The 19,510-nt window shown below is 35.1% G+C and overlaps 1 protein-coding gene across 10 annotated transcripts in view; it reads right to left on the bottom strand.

Moving 5' to 3' along the window:
* PTPN4 (protein tyrosine phosphatase non-receptor type 4) overlaps positions 1–19,510 on the bottom strand; it is a 247,054-nt gene that overhangs the window by 106,987 nt on the left and 120,557 nt on the right. For all 10 annotated transcript variants that reach the window (XM_055108445.2, XM_055108444.2, XM_055108446.2 and 7 more), the window contains one exon: positions 14,441–14,548. In XM_055108445.2, coding sequence (XP_054964420.1) covers positions 14,441–14,548 — 108 coding nt within the window. The remainder of the gene's footprint in view (positions 1–14,440; positions 14,549–19,510) is intronic.

The following is a 19,510-nucleotide window of genomic DNA, read 5'->3' as shown; positions in this document are numbered from 1 at the left end:
AATGTGTTAATATTAAGATTTTGATTTGACTTTTCCATCAAACAGTACAATGTGCAACAACCTCTATTTCATAAGTAAAGATAGTTAATAATTGCAGCAACCTGAAGTGAACGTGAAGTGATTCACATTAATCTAACTATATTTCTTAATAGTCTGGCAAGTTTTCAAAATTCTCTTCACCCTTCACGCACACACACACACACACACACACACACACACACACACACGCTCTTGGGCTTTATACTCATTCAGGCAAAATTCTACTACAGAACTTGAAAATCCACTGAGGAGAAATTTTATAACATTTGCCTCATTCCTTTAAAAATAAAATACCTCCCATTTGAAAAAAACCCAATTTTTAAAGATATAATGTTTAGTTTTGAGAATGATTGATTTTTATGTGTGAGAAATTTTAAGCAGTTTCAATACTTCTGAAGGCCAGTTTAGCTCTATTTCTGGACAATTAGGACTGAATTCAGAAAAACTTCAACTGCTAACATGTTTCAATTAAAAAAAAATCAAAGAACCCAAAATGAGGTACTAGATGTGGTAGTATTTTCCAAGTAAGTTTATGTATCATTATTTATAAACCTAACTTCTACCACCCATAATTAAATCCAGGCAGAACACATAGATTTTTAATAATAAATAAATGGCTGGGAGTAATTAATAATGATTTCCTCTCCACTGTCCATAACATCCAACACATCAAATCCAACTGAGTCTATCTTCAAACTGTATCTAGAATTTATCAATTTATCATCCTTATCTCTCTAGTCTAAGCTCTGCCTATCGCCTCTTAATTGCTCTCCCAGTTGATTTTCTCATCACCATGTCCCTCTTCATGCTCCATAAGAAGCAAGAATAGTCCTAAAACATAAATTTGAGTATGTCACTCATTTGATTAACACTTCTTGATAATTTCTCAGTACTAGATCCAAAGTCCTTATACTACAGCTTGTATGGTCTCTTCTTACCTCTTCCACCTCAGCTTACTAAATTCCAGCCATAATGGCCTCCTTTCTGTTTCTGAAAGATGCCATCATAAGGTCCTCAATTTCAAGCTTCCCTTTCACAGAATGCCCTCTAGATTTCCTACAGTACTCTTCATTATCCGTAAGTCTCAGCTTAAAGCCTGCCACCTCAGAAAGGCCTTCAACTGACCACCCTACCAAAAGTATGTCGTACAGCTCCCATTTAACAAGTAAGGAACATTATATCCCTTCATTACATTACCTCAAGTTTGTTTCACCTTTTTTTTTTTTTTTTTTTTTGTCTGACTCCTTCATTAGATTATAATGAAACCAGGGATAAAAGCTGTTTCAGTCAATACTGTAGAGTCAGCACCTAGCACAGGGCTTGACATAATATGAGTTAAAAATACTGTCAAAAGCAGTGGCACACACCTGTAATCCCGTCTCAAAATAAGAAAGCAAAGTAAATAAGTAAATAAAAAATAAATAATTTACTGAAGGACTAAACCTGCTGAATGACTCAATAGCTGGGGGTAGGGTGTTCAGCCCTGTTTAATATACTTCTTTCCTCAATCATCCACCACTTATCCACCTTCCCATCCGTCTATTAATCTAGTGATTTTTGTTCTTCATATCTTCTAGGAAAAGTCATAAATTATATCCCCTTTAATGACTGTCTACAATCAAAATTTCAGCTCAATTAATCTATTGAAAGCTTGTCTTCCTCATTCAGTTCTCCTTCAAAATATTCTGGTAAAAGAAATATAAACACATTTACATACACAGATGTGTCAAGCTGACATAGCTTAGAAGTACAAAGATAAGCACTGAGAAATTTAACTGCTCTCATCAATGATATCAGTGAGATAGGGTTAAGGTTCTTGGTTTAAACCAGGAAGATGGAACAGTGCTATAACAAGCACTACTGAATGGTAAAAATAGCATTCATTGTAAAAATCCATCAAGTTGCAAAACAAACTAGGAAAAAACATAATATATAAAGAAGTTCTACACATCAATAAGAAAAAACTGACACTAATAGAAAAACAGGCAATGAATAAGAATGGAAGTTCACAATCAAGGAACTACAAATGGCATTTAAGTATATGACAAGATAGTCAATCTTGATCATAATTAGAGAAATACAAAAGTAATCTACATTGGGTTATTATTTTTCAACAGTAATACTGGGCAAAGACTAAAACGTTTGATGACACACACGTGAGAAGAACAGGCACTCTCATACATAGCTTCTGAAAGTACAAATTGTACCATCTCAATGGAGGATAACTTGGCAAAATTTATCAAATTATAAAATGCATATGCCAAGACTCAGCATTATTTTTATTATTTTTAGTGAGACATATTTCACGCACCACAAAATTTACCATTTTAACATGTATGTGTCATTATACTTTAGTATATTCCCTACGGTGTGCAACCATCATCACTATCTAATTCCAGAATATTTCCATCACCCTCAAAGGTAATCTTGTACCTATTCGCAGTCTCAATGTACCCTTCCCTGTTGCCCCTAACAATCACTAACCTACATTCTGTCTCTACGAATTTACCTGTTTTGAACATTTCATAAGAATGGAATCATACAACAGGTTGCCTTTTGTGTTTGTCTGCTTTCACAGACAAGGTTTTCTTGGTTCATCTACATTGTAGCATGTAACAATAATTCATTCCTTTTTATGGCTGATACTGGGTTGTGTCTACTTTTTGACTATTATGAATACTGCTATGAACATTTGTGTACACATTTTTGTGTGAACACATGTTTTCAATTCTCTTGGGTATATGCCTAGGAGTAGTATTGTTGGGTCACAGGATAATTGTATATTTAACTTTTTGAGAAACTGCCAAACTTGTTTCCACAATGGCTGTACCTTTTTACATCTCCAATATCAATGTATAAAGATTTCCATTTCTTCACTTCCTCATCAACACTATCTTTAAAAAAATTATAGCCATCCCAATGAGTGTGCTGTGGTATGCCATTCCTTTTTATTGCTGAATATTTCATTGTATAGCTATACCATATTTGGTTTATCTAGTCATCACTTGATGGACATTTGGATTGTTCCCATATTTTAGTTATTATGAATAATGTTGCTATGAACATCTGTGTATAAATTTTTGTGTGGACATACATTTTCAAGTCTCTTCAATATATATCTGGGAGTGGAACTGCTTAAAGTAACTGTTTTAATACATCTTGAAATCACATATTATAAACCCTTAATTTTGTTCTTATATAAATGGGCATTGGGGTTATATCACTACCTATATTTAATTACAGACTGCATTTTCTTTGCCAAGAACTGCTGTACTAGCTGGATTACTGTGCTACATCTGAGAAAAGCTGAACTGTCTGCAATACAATATATATGAATTTTAAATGTCATAATATTTTATTAGAAACTATAACTGTCTAGTTAACACTGATAGCTAATGAGACGGTACTACATCATCAACCCCATTCATGAAGGAGTGTCTACTTAGGGATGGAGCTCTGTTTCTAATCTTTTCAAACCTTTCAAAGCGATTAGACATTGCTAATCGGTTACCTGATGGCTCATGGTTTCTAATCTTTTCAAAGCCAATTTCCCATTCTTTTCCCTGGGAAGAATCTCTTGTTTACTCTATATACTGCTTCACATGACAAAGTTAATTTTTGTATCTGCCAAAACGTAGTAATAAAATTTCTACATTTGAGATCTGCACGGTTTCTACTAAGAAATCCACTGGTTATTTTATTGAGGTGCACTTCTATGTGACAAGTCACTTTTCTCTTTCTCTTGCTGCTTTCAAAACTCTTTCGACCATTTTCATTGTACTTGGAGTTCAGCGAGCTTCTTCTATTTGTATATCTGTATCTTTCTGCAAATTAGGGGAAAGATACATGGCAAGACCACGTCTCTACAAAAAAAAAAAAAAAACCAGAAAAAATTAGCCAGATGTGGTAGTGCATGCCTATAGTCCTGGTTACTCGGGAGGCTAGGAGGTTGAGGTTCAGTCTGAGAGGCTGAGGCTGCTGTAAGCCATGATCGCACCACTGCACACTGCACTCCAGTCTGGGTGACAGAGCAAGACCTTGTTTCAATCAATCAATAAAGTAATTTAACTCCAAACTGTTCAGGGTTCCTATTGTAAATAGCCTTGGTCTTAAAGAAAATATAATTTGGACAAATTACAGCCATATATTTATTTATTCATCTGTTTCAGTATCACTTTGGAGATTAAATTCTAGCTTATATTCTTTTCCACAGTATCAAGTTTTAGATGTATATTTTTTTCCCTTAACTCGTTCATTATTTGAAGCCTATTTTCTATAAGGCACTGTGTCAGGTACTGGGGTGATATAAGTTCAAAACATGGTCCCTATCCTCAAAAACTGGTAAGTCATGAAACATATCACCTCAAGAAAGTATCATCACTGCTACAGATAAAAAAGAAAGAGGTAAACTGTACCTGGGGAGTAGTGGTAGTCAGGAAAGGCTTGAGAGGGAAAGTGACTTTTACTCTGAGTCTTAAAAAATGTGAAGGTAAGAGGGGTAGGGTAAAGGATGTGACGGGAGTGAAGGATGTGAGTTAAAGGTAAGATATTTCAGGAGGAGAAAGTATTTATGCCCAAGAGAGCAAAGATCAAGTACTGCCTATTTCATCTGTAAAATATTCCATTTTCTATCCATTTTTAGAAATCTTTAGCTGTAATACCTGCCATTACTCATCTTAATGGTAGCTGTATACATTGTGATATTAACCTTTTGTTTCTCTTATAAATCAATCCTATTTCTTACTAGAAATTAAGTTAGAAACTTGGGAGGAAGAGCATCTCCCAAATAAAGTAATTCTGGAGAGTCACTAGATCCAGTAAAAAACATAGGGTTTAGTAAAACAGTAGAAAGAAAAGGTGTGGAAAACTTGGATTTGATCCCAACTTTACCTTTCACTACGCTAAATAAAATAAAATTAATAACAAAAACAATGGCTAAATAAAATTAAAACAAAATTTAATAAAATTAAAAACAATACTGGAGAACTAGTGGGGTTCAATAAATCCTCGTCTGAATATTTTCCCACTACAGCTCCCCTTTCACCTCTCAAGTCTTTCATCATTTTATTATAAAATCAGGTGATTTAACCAAATGGGTGACTATGAATGAGTCCATGAGTATCAGACTCGCAAAGGGACTTTCTTCAGATATTTAGGTGAATAGACCAACTAACCATGAATCTGTAGGCATAGGGTGTCAGCAATTTTTTTATGTTTCCCAAGGAATTTGGAAGCATAGCCAAGTTTAGATGAATGATCGTTTATCCTTTTGTTTTCTATAATAAAATTATTACTAAAATAACAGTATCAATATAAAACATTCAAGTTTTTTTTTCTCTCTCTCTTTCTCACACACATACAGAGCAAAAAACATAAAAGTCCTTTATTATGGCTCTTCCAATTCTACTCTTCCATCCAAAGAGGTAGCCTCTGTTCACATACCAGCAAGTATACCTTATAATGCTGTGGTACACCTGCATACAAGCATTTAATAATGTTAGATGCTGAACTTAGTGCAGACACCCAATCAGCATAGTGCACTATAGTCCAGAACTCCTGAGCGCAAGTGGTTCTCCTGCCTCAGCCTCCCTGGTAGCTGGGACTGCAGGCATGCACCACCATGCCCAGCAGATGTCACATACTTTATTCAACTATTCTCTTATGAGGGTTTCAGGTTTTTCCATTACTATTTCCTATTAAAAATAGTGTTGCAAGAGAAATTCTTCCATACAATAATTTTTAAATTTTGATATATGCTGCCATCTGCCTTCCAAAAACACTTTTTCACTTTACACTCTCACCAACTGTCTTGAGAATGCACATTTCCCGAGCCTTTGCCAGAAACAGGTAGTGTGAATCTGTATTTTTGCTAATCTAGTATGCAAAGAGTGTTATCATTGTAATTGGCATCTCTCTGATTAACCAGTGAAGCGGAATATCTTGTCACGTTTGTTATTAATAGTTACTCTTCTTCTGTTCATGCTATCTTCCCATTTTTCTATTGGGTTATCTGACTTTTATTTATTATTTGTAGAAGCTCTTCTAGATTTTAATATTATGTTACATATGTTGCAAGTATTTCCCTCCAGTTGGTATTTTGTCCTCAGTGTATACTCTGTATGTTATGCAGTGAAATCTATCAACATTTCCTTTACAAATGCATGAACTATTGTTGCCTAGGATGATCATAACAAATATTATTAAAAATGTTTCCAACTCTTACCCAACTATACTATTGTTTTACATTTAAATTTACATTGGAATTTATTTTTATATATGGTATCTGTTAGGAATCTAAATACATATTTTCCCATCTTTAACCAATTGTTCCAATACCTATCTTGAATACCATCATTATAATAAACTATGTTTTCATATAGACAAAAATTGATACTTGGGCTGTTTCTTCTACCCCATTGACTTATATCGATACTAAGAACACACTATTTTAAGTACTATGTCATCATATTCCATTTTTATACCTGTTAGGACGAGTTGATTATATTTTATATATCTGGCTAAGTTTATCCAGATTCTCTTCCAGAGGAAGTTGAGGATCCTATTGTCAAATCTTCTCCCCAAAAATTCCATTCAGATACTAACCAGCAATACCACTGGTTTTACCAATGAAACTGAAATAGTGCTGACATCTTTTACAATACTGAGCATTCCTCATTATGAGCATGGTGTGTCTCTATTTATTCATAATTTCTATTATATCTTTCTGCATAGTTCTATATTTTCTTCATATGGCTCTTGACACTCCTGCTTAAGTTTATTCCTAGATGTTTAATGAATCTGGGTTTTAAAAAAAACGTGATTTGCTATTTTTTGGCATATGTCTCCTAAATGGTATATAAAAAGGTACTGATGTTTGTTGAGCTCTAAGTCTTACCAGTTATAATAGTTTTCCAAATGATTCATTTGAGCTTTCAAGGTGGATAATCATATTGCTAAAGAAAAATGAGTTCTTCCCCCAACAAACATACCCTAACACACAGCTTTATTCCACAGGGAACTGTATCTGCCGCCCTCTGTTCAACTAGAAAAGGGGAAAAGAGGAGGCCAAGTGGCCTCAAATAGTTTCTCAGTTAATCACTTTGATACCCGTACTACATTACCCAGAAATCTTTCCTCTTCAACACCTTTTTGGTAAGTTTTCCTCTGGTTTGACTCTTCCACCAATCCTGTCAACACTGAATGTCAACATTCAATCTTTTAAAAAATCTTGAAAATTTCTTGTCTGCTGATGGCATTCATTTTTATTGTCTGTGTGTTCATGAGTGTACTATATGACACTGGAAAGCAACCAAAAGTAGGCAGAAAGAGGAGGAAAGTCTACTCTTGAAAAACGAAAACTGCAAGGGCTGAGATATATATCAACAATCTTTGCCTACGGGCAAGTTCAAATCCTACACAGGCAGAGGACATCCTTACTAACTTGAGGTGTCAGAGGACAGAGTTTAGGAATGGGGGGGAAAAAACAGAAAATTGAGGAGGAGATTCTGAAAAGGAGAACTCAGAAAGAGGATAAGCTCCAAACTCTGGCTGACAGCTGAACTATGCATGTATAGTTAGACTCCAGAGTCCCAAGAAAGAGGAGTTTGAACCTTTAAGAAATAAGTAGAGATACTGCTCCCAAATTGGACACAGAATACAGACTGTGGGTCCAGCCAGGTTAACTGCACCCATTTGCAATATGCAGTTTAAACTGTGACAAATGTGTACAGCCAGGTAACCACCACCATCCACAATCAAGATATTTCTATCACCCTAAAGTGTTTCCTGTGCTTCTTTGCAATCAGTCTGCCAAATCCTAGGCAACCACTGATCTGCTTTTGGTCACTATGTGTCAGTTTAGCTTGTTCTGTAAGTTAATATAAATGGAACCATATAGTGTTCTACTCTATAGATACACAGCAGTTACTTTTCATCCCTTTGTTTATTGATGGACATTAAAGTTAATTCACATTTGGGCTATTATGAATAAAACTACTGTGAACATTTGTATACAAGGCTTTATGAGACATGTTTTCATTTCTCTTGGATAAATAGCTAAAAGTGGGATTTCTCAGTGGTATATGCCGAGACCAGCTCAGTCGGGGAGACCCTAACCCAGTGGCGCTAGAGGAATTAAAGACACACACACAGAAATATAGAGGTGTGAAGTGGGAAATCAGGGGTCTCACAGCCTTCAGAGCTGAGAGCCTCGAACAGAGATTTACCCACATATTTATTAACAGCAAGCCAGTCATTAGCATTGTTTCTATAGATATTAAATCAACTAAAAGTATCCCTTATGGGAAACGAAGGGATGGGCCGAATTAAAGGAATAGGTTGGGCTAGTTAACTGCAGCAGGAGCATGTCCTTAAGGCACAGATTGCTCATGCTATTGTTTGTGACTTAAGAATGCCTTTAAGCGGTTTTCCGCCCTGGGTGGGCCAGGTGTTCCTTGCCCTCATTCCGGTAAACCCACAACCTTCCAACGTGGGCGTTATGGCCAACACGAATATGTCACAGTGCTGCAGAGATTTTGTTTATGGCCAGTTTTGGAGCCAGTTTATGGCCAGATTTTGGGGGGTCCTGTTCCCAACAGTATATATTAAATCTATGTTTAATTTTACAAGAAAATTTCCAACTATTTTTCAAAAAGTAGTTGTATCATTTTAAATTACCACAAGCAATTTTATCAGTTGTTCCACATCCTTGTCAACATTTGGTATTGAAATAATTTTTAATTTTAATTATTCTAGTGGATATACTACTTCACTGGATATACTACTAGTGGGTATACTACTTCTAGAGGAAGTACTACTTCATTGTGGTTTTACTTTGCATTTCCTGGATGCATCTTTAAATATTTATTAAATGTCCTTTGTCACAGTACAAAGGTTCCTTTCTTTTCCAAGTTTTGTTGGGTTTTCATTATGAATGACTGCTGAATTTTATTCTCTGTAATTTATGCCTCAGTTACATTGATTTAGGGGAAAAACTCAACAGTATACTTGATGGGGAAACAGTATCTTCGGTATTTTCCTCTAAGATCGGGAACAAGACAAGGTAGTCTGCGCCTATCACTTCTATTCATCTTTGCCCTGCTGGCTTCAGCCAGTGCAATAATGAATTAAAAAATGAGAAAAACAAAAAGGATAAAGACTTGTAAGGAGGAAGTAAAACTGTCCCTATTTACAAAAGACATGATTATTTACACAGAAAATCCTAAGGAATCAATGAAAACAACTACTAACAGTAATGTGTATTAGCAAGGTCTCAAGATACAAGGTTAATATACAATCAGTTAGTTATCTTGGGGTTTATCCCAGAAACACAAAGTTGGTTTAAAGATTGAAAATCAATGTAATTTACCATATATCTACATGATAATCTAGGTACAAAATTCTATAGAATTTACAAAAAGCTACTAGAATTAAGTGAGTTCAGGAAGGGTACAGAATACAAAATCAATACACAAACTTAACTGTATTTCTATATGCTAGAAATAAACAATTTGAAATGAAAAAAGAAAACCAACAATACTATTTGCATGTTTTTTCTATTTACCAAGTTGCCAAAAGCAGAATTTGAAGTAGTAACCTTGATTTACCCCTTTTCCTCATGAACTCACTGTATCTGAATCAAACCAACCAGTCCTGCTGACTTTATCTCCTAACTGAATTATCTCTAGCACTCATCTTCTTTTCTTCATTCCCCACAGCCAACCACTACTTTCTTAGCAATTTCTTTATTCCAACAATCTCCCAACTGTCTATTAGTTGCTGGCTACACTATAACCACAGGGATATGTGTAAAATACAAGTCTTGTGTTTAGTCATATAAATAAATTCATAGGTAAGTTTGATTTTATCATGGATTAAAAGGCTTTTCATGATATCATGTACTGCTCAAATCTCATCTTTTACCCCTTCTCCTTTTATTAAATAAAAGTTTAATACTAAAACTTTTTTCCAGTTCTTCAAATTCAGCATTCCTGTTTCTTCACTCTTGATCTCTGCATATGCTCCTGCTTCTTTCTTAAACACTTCTGTGCACCCCAGGTCTCTTTGCCATGCCCTCTCAAAATACAACAGAGTTAAACGAGACAAGAAGCAAAAAACTGCATTTAGCAGGCTACCAAAGAGGATTACACAACAGGCAAATAAGAGCTTGAATTAAGATATTACAGTGGAAACATATGAATAGATAAGAGAGAAATAGTGAAATATATAAAATAGATTTAAGCATTTTAGCAACCATGTATTCAAACATGGCTTGTTGAAATAACGGTCAGCCTGTATGTGACTTTTCCCATATTTACTCAAACCTAATGAAATAAATAATGTAAGAATTGAGTTACATAAAAGAAATCTTCAAAGGGTAAATAAACTTACCCCAAGTAAAATATGTCATAACTTAGTAGTGTTAATTAACAGCATACTGGGTTAGAGTAGTGATTTTCATAATATAGTTTCTTGGACTAGCAGCATTAGTGATACAAGGAAACTTATTTGAAAGGCAATTTCTTGAGTTCCAAAGTAGACCTCCTGATTCAGAAATCTCTAGGCATAGGTCCCAGAAATCTGTATTTTAAGAAGCCTTCCAGTTGTTTCTCATGCAAGCTCCAGTTTGAAAACCACAGGGTTAGGAGCTGTGCAAAGAGGAGTAAACCAGTCAAATATCATAATCCAACAAAAACTACCAGAAGAATGCACCTGCAGAAAGATCAGGCCAACAATAATTAATAATCTACCCTCTATCCTACTTAAGAGCAGTATAATTCAATTTAATAGGGAAAGAAACAGTAAATGCACAGGAATAATATAATCTCAAGCCTCTGTTAAATAGCATGCTGATAAAGACCACTAAGAAAAAGCCACCTTTAACTGCTCATAAAATTAAAGAAATAATGCATAATGAATTATAACCACAATATTATTTTCCTCATTTATTCAACATACATTTACTGTTACTACTACAACAAGATATTATGCTAAAAGCTAAAACTGTGATAAACAGGCTTTAAATTAAAGCAGGAGAAATTCTGAAAAGTCAAAGCTTTAAGTAATTTTCTTTGTTGCACTGGAACTCATTACCAGGGAAGATTCTAAAGGAAAAGACAGTCAGCTATTATTCTGTATTTGTTATTTCATACTTAGGAGAAAAAAACAAAATGCTAGGTGCCTTTTAAGTTTATCAATTATAAACTCAATTACATTAATTTCAATGTCTAAGGCAACAGTTCTAATTCTCTAAAACTAATATATAAAAATACACATAAATATACACATAATATATACATACATGTGCATATGTATATGTAACATACATAAGTTTTAAGATTTAAAAACTATGAGCTAAAGATAGGTAAGAATTAATTCTTGTAGAATCTTAGCAAATTCCCTTGCATCACTGATAGTAATTTTCTTATATGGTTACCTCCTCTCCTTAATATGTTCATTTACTCTGTAAATCCTATGCATCTATATCATCATCACTTGGGAAGCAACATCATATGGTAGAGAGTACAGGCTTTGAAGTTAGATCTGAGTTCAAGTCCTTTCTCAGCTACTTCACTAAATTGCGTGACATTAAACAAATTAGTTGACTTCTATAAGTATTAGTTTTTCATCTTTAAAATGATTTTAATGACACTTTCATCATAAGTGAGGAAAGTATTGTGAGAATAAAATGGAATATTATTTAGTTGATTAACAAATTCACAGTAGATGTTTTATAAATGATACTCCCCTACTCCTTTCTCTTGAAGCATAGCATCTTTTTCCTTCAGTCCGTTAATTATCCTCAAAGCCTTAATTTCACATTGACAACTAGAATTGGAACGCTACTTACAAGATTTGTGCTCTTGACAACTAGAAATGGGACACTATTTATAAGATTTGTGCTCTAAAGATCATTCTGTGGACACATTTTGGCATCTCAGAAATTCTTCCAAATATTTAAATAATGAAACTGCAGTGCAGTGGACAAGACTAGCATGGGGAGTTAGGAGATCCAGGTCCTAGTTTCACTAATGCCAGGAAGTAGCTTTGGATTGGGATAATGTCTTCTGAAAAATTAGAGTGTGAGGCTAGATAATCTCTAAAGCCTCTTTTGGACCTTTAAAATTCTATGATTCTAACTTTTCTGGAAGAATTACTTTGAATCATAAACAACTGGACTCTTGGAACTTGGAATGTATCTTATTTGAGAAGGAATACTCAAGATAGAAAGACAAAGAAAGAAAAAGTAGGAGACAGCAAAAAGATCTAGCTCCAAATACCTGTTTCCCTCCATTCATTCTGGTGTAATTAGCTCTACATCTTTTTGTATATGATATGTCTTTTTGTATACAAATTTATGTGATAGAATTTTTATCTCTTGTAGTATACATGATCTCGATATTAATCCTTCTGGAGTACTTCCTGAAAAGGACTGTTTTCATACTTATGGTAGTGACTACAGTGGTGAGTCACTGGTCTCTTCCTCTTTTGTCATCTTGTCACTTACCCCGTCAATCTAATGCCAGCCTACAGCTACAGGGCCTGACTTATGAGGGTCAGCAAGAGCTAAGAATTATCTATTTTTTCTCTTCATGAGGTATACTTAATGAGGTATAACAGTCACCTTTCAGGTATTTGCTTGGCTCACAATTTGCCTTTCTGGTAAGAAAGGAAAAAAACCTTATATCTGAGGAATAGGAGCACCTTTAAATGATCAGGACAAGAAAGGCATTTAAAAAGTAACAGCAGTCACATCTCACTCTCCCTTCAGCTACAGTTACCTCTTGAAGCTACTTGCTATGTGGGCTGTAGACTGAAGCCAAGTAGCCATAAAATGTTATACACCCTATAGTTCAACCATGTATAGCCAATCGCTAACCAACGTTATTTCTGTAAATCAATGAGAATTCCTGAAGAACAATTTTTGCACTTACTCGCTCTCCTGAGTGATCCTCTTTATTCTTTAAAAACTTGAACCTTTCTTATGTTCTCCAGAGCACTCTCCAAGGCAACTTGCAAGTGTATCCTGGGCTGAGGTCCTCAACCTTTGCACTTGAATAAACTCTCTTTAAACTACATTCTGACCCTTTTGATTATTTTAGGTTCAACCTGGGAAAGGCTGCATTACTGACATTTCTACTCATTTCCATTTTTACATGGGTTTATTTATCAGGAAACAACAGTACAACTCTAGGCCCCTGAAGAAGCTCAAGTGGTCTAGTGAAGGCATCAAAGTATGAGGAAAGTTTATTTTAATTTTAGTTCAGTATAAAAGCATTTATTTTCACTGAAACTAGCTGGCCCTTGGTTTGTTTTTCTTTGTGTCATCCTCATATTTTTCCATGACTGGTTTGTAATACAAAATCAGTAAATGATGTCTGAAAAATAAGTGGTAGTATTTAACGTTTGATATATAATTCCCACTAGCTATTCATTCAGAGAATGAAGATCCTAACCATGAGAGAGAGGAAGAAAAAAACAAACCAACTTTTCTCATAAACATTATTTGTATTTTCTATAGCCCTTCTATTAATATAGCCTTATAAACAGATTTCTAAAACATTAATCCAGAACCATTTCTTCAGCCTCCTAATTTTTCTAAAAGTATACAAAATATTCCCTTCAAAATGGAGATCCTCTTACACTAATCAAAAGAATATACTTTATTGTAGAAGTCCCTCACTGTATAAGCATATAAATTTACAAAGAATTCAATCAGAATTTGCTTGTATACCCTTTATCTCGGTTCAGAGTAAGGTATATCCTTTAGTGCATTTTATAACACTTAATTGTCAAAGTAAACATTTCTATTATTCATCACATGCTATCTTCTATTTCTATGATGTGATCTCTCTAATTAAAAGAACCACAATTGCAATTACTGAAGAATAAGTAAAAATCCAAGAAATTTAATGCCAAATAATTGTACAGCTCTGAAATTTAATCTCTATCTTATTTGTGAGGGTCTCTGATGAAATTTGGAAATTTGACATTGAATAAATTAAGAATTTTTATTAGAAATAGCTCTCTATAAATACAATAAAAAACTAATTTTACTTTAGTGCAGACTAATTTATATACATCTGAAGGTATTTTAACCTTTATGCCCAATTTCCTCTCTTTCAGTCAACAGGCATAAATTGGATTTACTTTTTAGTTGTCTGAGACACATAATTAATGAAAGTGACATTACCTGACATAATTATGAAAACCTTAAAGCTAATAACTTCTGAAAGATTAAAATGTCAAGAAAAGAGGAACAAAAGCAAAAGAATTACCTCTATTTAAGTCAAGTAAAAAAAAAACTCATCAAATCAGTGAACACTGTAAATCAGAAAGGACTTTCTATACTAAACTGAGAGGAAAAACTAAATGAAAATGAAAGACAAAATCTTACACTTACTGGGTTATCTGTGGAATCATCAGCCAACTGTAAACCAAAATAGTCCTGCTCAGTCAAATCTAGATGCTTGAAGACGACATCCAACAAGACTTGCCCCTGATCATGTTTCTGTAAAAAAAAAAAAAAAATTGAATGAAATCAACTTTGATAGGTTACATTCTTCACATTTTTTAACCTGGTTGACTTTTGTCCTCGTCTATTAACCCAGTTATGCCAGAGGTAGCAAACGTTTTTTTGTGTGAAAAATCAGGCCTTGGCAATGACCTTGAGCAGTAGGATATAAATAACTCCCACAAGCTTAGCATGCCAATAATGGAGCACTAGGCATAAATGGGTTAACTTGGTAACTGTTTTCATACCAATGACTTGGTTGAGAAAAAAGACTTAACATGTGACACAGCTCTTTTGGAAAACAACCTGACCTTAGGCAAACTGGTTTAAAGAGCATATAATAAATATGAAAATATAAAGAAACATTTGATTGAAAGTACTTTTCACTTTCAGGCTATCACGATATTTTTGTTAGTTTATATTATTGCCACATTAACTCATGCATATATCTATATCATTTTGTTATGCCTTTTATTCTTATATTTAAATTGTGACTGGAAAGTGACATATTTGGCTAAATATTACTTAAAATATAATTTTATATTAAATAATGCCATAAAAGGGGAAACGAAGATGGTAACAATTATTTATAGCAAATTGATAAAGGATTGCTAATATTTTCATTGCCAAAGTACTCAGAGAACTTTAGAAAACTATCTCATTTTAACCTCATACTAATTCTATCATGTAGGCATTAAAGAGTAAATACAACTTCCCCAAGTTCCAAAGCTGTTAAACTGTGGTACAAAAGGCATGATTAGATAATCCCCCCCAATAAAAAATATAACTTATGAGTAAAAACAGACAAATGATCAACATGTTCAGTTAAAATAAAAAAAGAAAATGGGAAATTATAATGACATGCCATGGGCAAACAACCCCCAAAATAAAATCCAATGATAAAAAATAAAGACAAGAAATACTTATTGCTGCTAACATGGTAGAAAGATATCTGTTGGGAAAGCAATTTGACAAAACAAGCAATAACAATATCAACTACTCTGGCATCTTAACATAAGTAGCAAACAAAAGCTAATACTGGAGGAAACTTCTATACCTATCAATAAATTCACGAGAGAAGTTTATTCTCGTTACATTTATATACAACATATATTAGAAAAACATGTGCAATGGTTTGAGTTTGTCCCCTAGAATTCATGTGTTGAAAATTTGGTCCCTGGTATGGTGATTTTGAGAGACAGGACCTTTAAGAGGTGATTAGGTCATTTAGAAGGATTAATGTCGCTTTCCAGGGACAAGGTTAATTCTCAAGGGAGCGAGTGAGTTCTCACTATCACAGTACTAGATTAATTACCACAAATGGGTTGGTATAAAGTGAGGCTGCCCCTGGAGTTCTATCCCTTTTACATGCACCCACTTCCCCTTCTGCTTCTCTGTCATGTTATGACAGCACGCAACCCTCAGAACAGACCAGATGTGGCCATCTGATCCCGGACCTCCCAGCCAAAATAAACATTTTTTTTTTTTTTTTTTGAGATGGAGTTTTGCTCTTGTTGCCCAGGCTAGAGTGCAATGGCACAATCTGATCTTGGCTCACTGCAACCTCCGCCTCCCACGTTCAAGCGATTCTCCTGTCTCAGCCTCCTGAGTAGCCAGCATTATAGGTGCATGCCACCACGCCCAGCTAATTTTTGTATTTTTAGTAGAGCCAGAGTTTCATCATATTGGTCAGGCTAGTCTCGAACTCCTGACCTCAGGTGATCTGCCTGCCTCAGCCTCCCAAAGTGCTGGGATTACAGATGTGAGCCACCACGCCTAGTCAATAAACCTCTTTTTAAAATAAATTACCCAGTCTCAGGTATTCTGTTATAGCAACAGAAAATGGATATGGTAGAGAATAGCAATATATTTCACCACTAGTTTTTCTTCTCATTAGCTATAGCAGTTTAGAAGCTTCCAGATACCAGTCAGAATTCAAACTTATGGCTGAAACACTAAGGACATTTTTTTTTTTCATATAATGGAAAGTACAGAGGCACAAAAGACTCCAGCGCAAGCTAATTTGGCAGATGAGGGACATTAAGACTAGGTTTCTTTCCATCTTTCTCATCTGCATTCCAAGTGTTGGCTATATTCGTGAGCCTTTAGCAAGATGCTCACAGCAATTCCAAGATTCATATCCAGGTGACAATGTTTAAAAGAACAAGCTTCCTTGTAAAAGTTACCTTACAAAGACTCTTATTGGCCAGAATTGGGTCAAATGGCTATCTGAAAAAAACTCATCAATGATGGGAAGTATGTGCTCCAAACAGAGCTTCTCAATGTTGGCCCCCATCTAAATCGCCTGCAAATGTTTTATATACTGATACAGTCTACCTCCCTGACCTGTCTCTCATTCTGATTATATTTGTCTGGGGAAGAGACCAAGCATTAATCTTTTTTAAAAGCTACTAAGGTGAATCCAATGTACCTTTGGTTGAAGAAACTATGCTTTCTTCCACTAAATGTATGGATTTATTTCTGGACTCTAGACCTTGCATTTTCTTTTCACTTCCTATATATCACAGACTGGGTACTGTAGAATTCTGTTACCCAGAAATGCTAATAGGTGCTGATGAAAGAGCCCAAGAAAAGCCTGCTTTCTCTAGGAAAAGGACCAGATAAGGGTACGTGGTAGGACAGAAACCTGACAATGCCAAACTCAATGGGAAAAAAACTGAGCCCTTCTCTACTAGTGTCCACGGAAATCAAATAAGAAGCCTAGTTTCATGTGCCACCTGGTTTGAGTAGGCAGCAAGTGAAAAGCCTGAACTTCTACCCACTTCCAAACAGTACCGAGTAGTACTTCATAATATCTCCTCTAGGGTGGTGTTAAGCAGAAGCAGAAAACATATCCTGAACTTTCACTTAGGCTTATTGGTAGCAGGAGGTGTTCGGCTTCCCCTATTGAGTTGGTATTAGGAGAAGCTGAAGAGGAAGCCTGGACTTCCACTGCTATCATCACATAGCTGTAGCAAGTGGTGTCTCCCAAACAGACAGGAGGAAGAAGATTCAGGAGAAAAGGTAGATGGAAAAAGGGATAGTTAAATCTTGAAATGTAATCCTGGACAGGACACTTAACAATGAACTGACTACATGTAAAACTGACCAAAATTTAAAAAGTAAGCCAAGACCTGTATGCTACCAAGGTGACTCCCTACTACAAAGACAATTAAATGCGATCCAAAGTCTCGTAACAAAATGTCTCAAATGTCTGAGATACTACCTAAAATCATTTATTATAGCAAGAGCTAGGAAAATCCCAATTAGAATAAGAAAACACAATCAACAGATGTCAACACCGAAATGAATCAGATATTGGAATTATCTGACAAAGATTTGGAAGCAGTCATCAGAAAAAATGTTTCAATGGAAGCAACCATTATGAATGCTGTTGAAAAGAAATTAGAAAAAAACAAAGATTATTTCAGCAAAGTAATAGAAGATATAAAAGAACCAAATGCAAATTATATAACCGAAAAATACAATAACAAATAAACACTGACTAGATGGGCTCAACAAAAGAATAAAGATAAGAAAGAAAAAAAAAATCAATGAACCTGAAGAAAAAGCAATAGAAATTACTCAATAAGAACAACACAGAAAAGGGCCGGGTGCGGTGGCTCACACCTGTAATCCCAGCACTTTGGGAGGCTGAGGTGGGCAGATTACGAGGTCAGGAGATCAAGATCATCCTGGCTAATATGGTGAAACCTTGTCTCTACTAAAAAAATATAAAAAATTAGCCGGGCATGGTGGCACGTGCCTGTAGTCCCAGCTACCCAGGAGGCTGAGGCAGGAGAACCGCTCGAACCTGGGAGGCAGAGATGGCACCACTGCACTCCAGCCTGGGCAACAGAGCGAGACTCCATCTCAAAAAAAAAAAAAGAACAACAGAAAAAACAGACTGAAAAAATAAAAAGATGACAACAACCAGACTGTCAGCGACCTGTGGGACAAGAAAAAAATGAGGTGACATTCATTTCACTCCAGTATTTAAGAGATGAGGAAGAGTGTCTAGGATGATAAAATAATAAAACATTTGAGTATTTTGTTTGTAAAATAAAATTTTTACAAATTTGGCAAAAACAAAAACACAGATTCAAGAATCCAAGTGAACCCCAAACAAAATGAATCAAAATAAATCTACCTTATAACACATCATAATCAAAATACTAAAAACTAAACACAAAGTAAACATCTTGAAAGCAACTTAAAAAAAGAAATTACCAACAGGCAATGACAATTCAAATTAGATTGAATTTCTCATCTGCAACCAAGAAGGCCAAAAGGAAATGTGTTAGGCTGTTCTTGCATCACTGTAAATAAATATCTGAGACTGGGTAATTTACAAAGAAAAGGAGTTTAATTGGCTCATGGTTCTGCAGCCTGTATACACAGCACAAATATCTGTTCAGCTTCTGTTGAGGGCCTCGGGAAGCTTACAATCATGGCAGAAGGCAAAGTGGAAGCAGGCACATCACATAGCAAGAGCAGGAGTAAAAGAGCCAGTGTGGGAGGTCCCAGAATCAACCAGATTTCAAGTTAACTGAGCAAGAACTCGCATATCACCAAGGGCATGGTCACAAGCCATTTATGAGGGATCTGCTCCCATGATCTAATTGCCTTCTAATGGGCTCTACCTCCAACACTGGGAATCACATTTCAGCATGAGATTTGGAGGGGACAAACATCCAAACCATATCAGGAAATGTACAAAAAAACTTCAAGTGCTAAACAAACAAACAAACAAAACCCAAGCCTGCCAATCCAGAATTCTATGTCAACAGAAAATACTCAATAGGAATGAAGAGTAAATGATAATATTCTCAGAAAAATTTAAGGAAATTATCACGAACAGATCATTTTCCTAAAATAATGCTCTAGGAAATATTACAGGAGTTATTAAGAAATTATTTTAGGCAGTTAGGGTAAGGAGTCCTCGGTAAGGTTTTTTTT

Source organism: Pan paniscus, chromosome 13 (genome assembly GCF_029289425.2).
Source record: "Pan paniscus chromosome 13, NHGRI_mPanPan1-v2.0_pri, whole genome shotgun sequence".
NCBI lineage: Eukaryota > Metazoa > Chordata > Mammalia > Primates > Hominidae > Pan > Pan paniscus.
Note: the sequence above shows the minus strand (reverse complement) of the source record. Positions and strands in the feature narration are given on the sequence as shown.